At 40.2% G+C, this 2,644-nt stretch overlaps 1 protein-coding gene across 1 annotated transcript in view; it reads right to left on the minus strand.

The window, feature by feature from the left end:
* Positions 1-2,644, minus strand: part of LOC108570768 (ATP-binding cassette sub-family C member Sur) — a 30,745-nt gene extending 28,101 nt beyond the window's left edge. Inside the window, exons 1-3 of the mRNA XM_017932675.1 lie at positions 2,463-2,644; positions 2,117-2,219; positions 278-508 (exon numbers count right to left, since the gene is read on the minus strand). Coding sequence (XP_017788164.1) covers positions 278-508; positions 2,117-2,219; positions 2,463-2,644 — 516 coding nt within the window. The remainder of the gene's footprint in view (positions 1-277; positions 509-2,116; positions 2,220-2,462) is intronic.

Consider the following 2,644-nt stretch of genomic DNA (forward strand, 5'->3'; position numbering starts at 1 on the left):
TGATATTGATTTATTATTTAATATTATTCTAGACAATTGTCAGATTTCTTTGAAATTTATCTAATTATTACTACAATCAATTTGGAAATTGGTCATTATAAAAATACACTTGTATTAAGCATTAAGTTACGATTGCAAAATATCGACCAACAAAACATGTACCCACTCAAAAATTCTAAATCACAATCTCTGTAACGAACTCTTTAATTAATCAAACGTAAGATTTCTTCTAATTAATAAACGATGAAAACTACGACATTCTCGTTTCTTCAATTACCCTGTGTTTCTCGTAAACTTTCCGAAACTTCTCGAACTGTCTGCCAGTGGATTCCTCCTCCGGAAGTTGTCCTAGGTCGTGGTTGTCCAGGGGCGTGCCGTATCCCTTGGATAGCAGCTCGATCATCCAATGGAAGGTGATCCTATCGAGGAACGTGGCCTCCGAGTGTTTGTACACTGTTCTCCAATTCTCCCCTCGTTCGATCAAGTACCTCCTCCTCTTAGTTCTCGTCTAGACGGGGGCGAGAATCTCGTAGTTGACTTATTCGCGGCGACGCGTTAAGACACGGGGCTCTATTTGCATGCTCCAGCCGGTTGTTTTTACTGGGTCAAGGAGCGAAATGTGCACACGCGAAATATATTTGGAGCGAACGCAGCCATGGAATCTCGGCTTACTTGCTATCGAGAGACCACTTAGGGCTTAAACGAGCCTACTCTTCACGCGGGTATAATTAAACGTGAAATATCGCCCTCCTTCTGTTAGATATTCGCAGAAATTTCTTCGACGAATAATTACTCGGAGAAGGATCGATTTATCCGAGGGTGAGTAAGAATTCTCGTGATCGAAATTGGTAAAAAAATTGTGAAGTCAATTTTTTGGTCACATTGAGACTGCTCGTTGTGAACAATGGTACCACTTAGGTTTGATTAATCTCGTGACTGAAATTGGTAAAAAATTACTTTTTCGTTTACATTGAGACTACTCATTGCGAAGAATGGTACCGTTTAGGTTTACTTAATCTTGTGACTGAAATTGGTAAAAAATGGCAAAGTGACTTTTCTGAGGGTGCTCATATTTAATAACGGTACTCCTTAGATTTGATTAATCTCGTGACTGAAATTGGTAGAAGAATGGCAAAGTGTCCTTTTCGTTCACATTGAGATTGCTCATATCGAACAATGGCACCGTTTAGGTTTACTTAATCTTGTGACTGAAATTGGTAAAAAATAGCAAAGTGACTTTTCTGAGAGTGCTCATACTGAATAATGGTACTTTCAGATTTGATTAATCTCGTGACAGAAATTGGCAAAAGAATGACAGAGTGCCTTTTTCGCTCACATTGAAATTATTCACAATGAGCTATGGTACACTTTGGCTTTCATTAATTTCCTTTACTGAAATGAATAAAAAAATGGCAAAGTGCCTTTTTCGTTCACATTGAGATTGCTCATATCGAACAATGGTACCGTTTAGGTTTACTTAATCTCCCGACTAAAATTGGTAAAAGATGGCAAAGTAACTTTTCTAAGACTACTCATTACAATGGGTACATACTCATTTAAGTTTGACTAATTTCACTCACGAAATTGCTAAAAACTGACTTCATCGTTCACACTGCAACTGCTCACAGCGAACACCATTACACAGCATCAGGTTTGATTATTTTCAAATTCTACTGCACACCTTATAAATCGTTTCAACTCGAAGGAGGAAATGTTCGCGTTAAGCACGAAACATTTTATCGGTGTTTCCTAGAAACTGAATATCGAATAGAAGCATAGGGATGGGGTCTATTTTTGCGATCTAGTTTACAGCAAGAAAAGTTCGTGCCGCCGCACGATAAGCCCGACTACTCCTGCTCCGGCTACGATAATAAACATTATTATTCAAACAAGCTGAGTAAATGTAAAACAAATGTTTGCTAACTCGGTGCCGGGAGTAAGCTCCGCTCTTCTCGATAACGTTGTAACGTTGTGTGTAATTCGTGGCACGATCACTACCATAAGAAGCAGCTAGTTCTCTCATTTACATGTCTCGGGCTAGGTTCGATTAAACTTGTCCTTCGTTTCAAAAACTACCGTCCAATCTCTAATATTATACTTACACCGACAAACTTACCATAAGATACACCGTGTAAGAGTCCAAAACAGCCAACAGACCGCAGATTATGGCAACGATCGCTGTGGTCATAACTCGGACATGTTTCACGGACAATCCGTATCTGGATACATTCGGATATTTGAAAAATATCGATGAATTTCCGAAAATGACTAGATCAACAGTTTCGCGACGGGCGATAGCCGGACAAAACGTTCAGCTGAATACGGCGTATAATTTCGAAAAGTTTGTAGCTGAGTACGGCAAGGTTTTGCCGCCATTTTGGAAATCACGTGGGACTACGTTGCCCGTATTCAGCTGAAGACTTTGAAATCACGTTTCCCGTCGCGAACGTCTTAAAACTGACCTAGAGAAATACGTAAACTTCCACATTCGCGACAAACTGATCGTTCCAAAGATTCCGGCAGTGAAAACGACACCGTGACCACCTGTAGTCTCTGTATCTCGATGAAGGATCCAGCAGCAGAGAACAGCTAGGATCGTGGCGATCGAGGAGTAGGAAGTAGTTGTGAGAAAGGATTCGCTCAT

This window comes from Habropoda laboriosa, unplaced genomic scaffold (genome assembly GCF_001263275.1).
Source record: "Habropoda laboriosa isolate 0110345459 unplaced genomic scaffold, ASM126327v1 scaffold15, whole genome shotgun sequence".
NCBI classification, from domain to species: Eukaryota; Metazoa; Arthropoda; class Insecta; order Hymenoptera; family Apidae; genus Habropoda; species Habropoda laboriosa.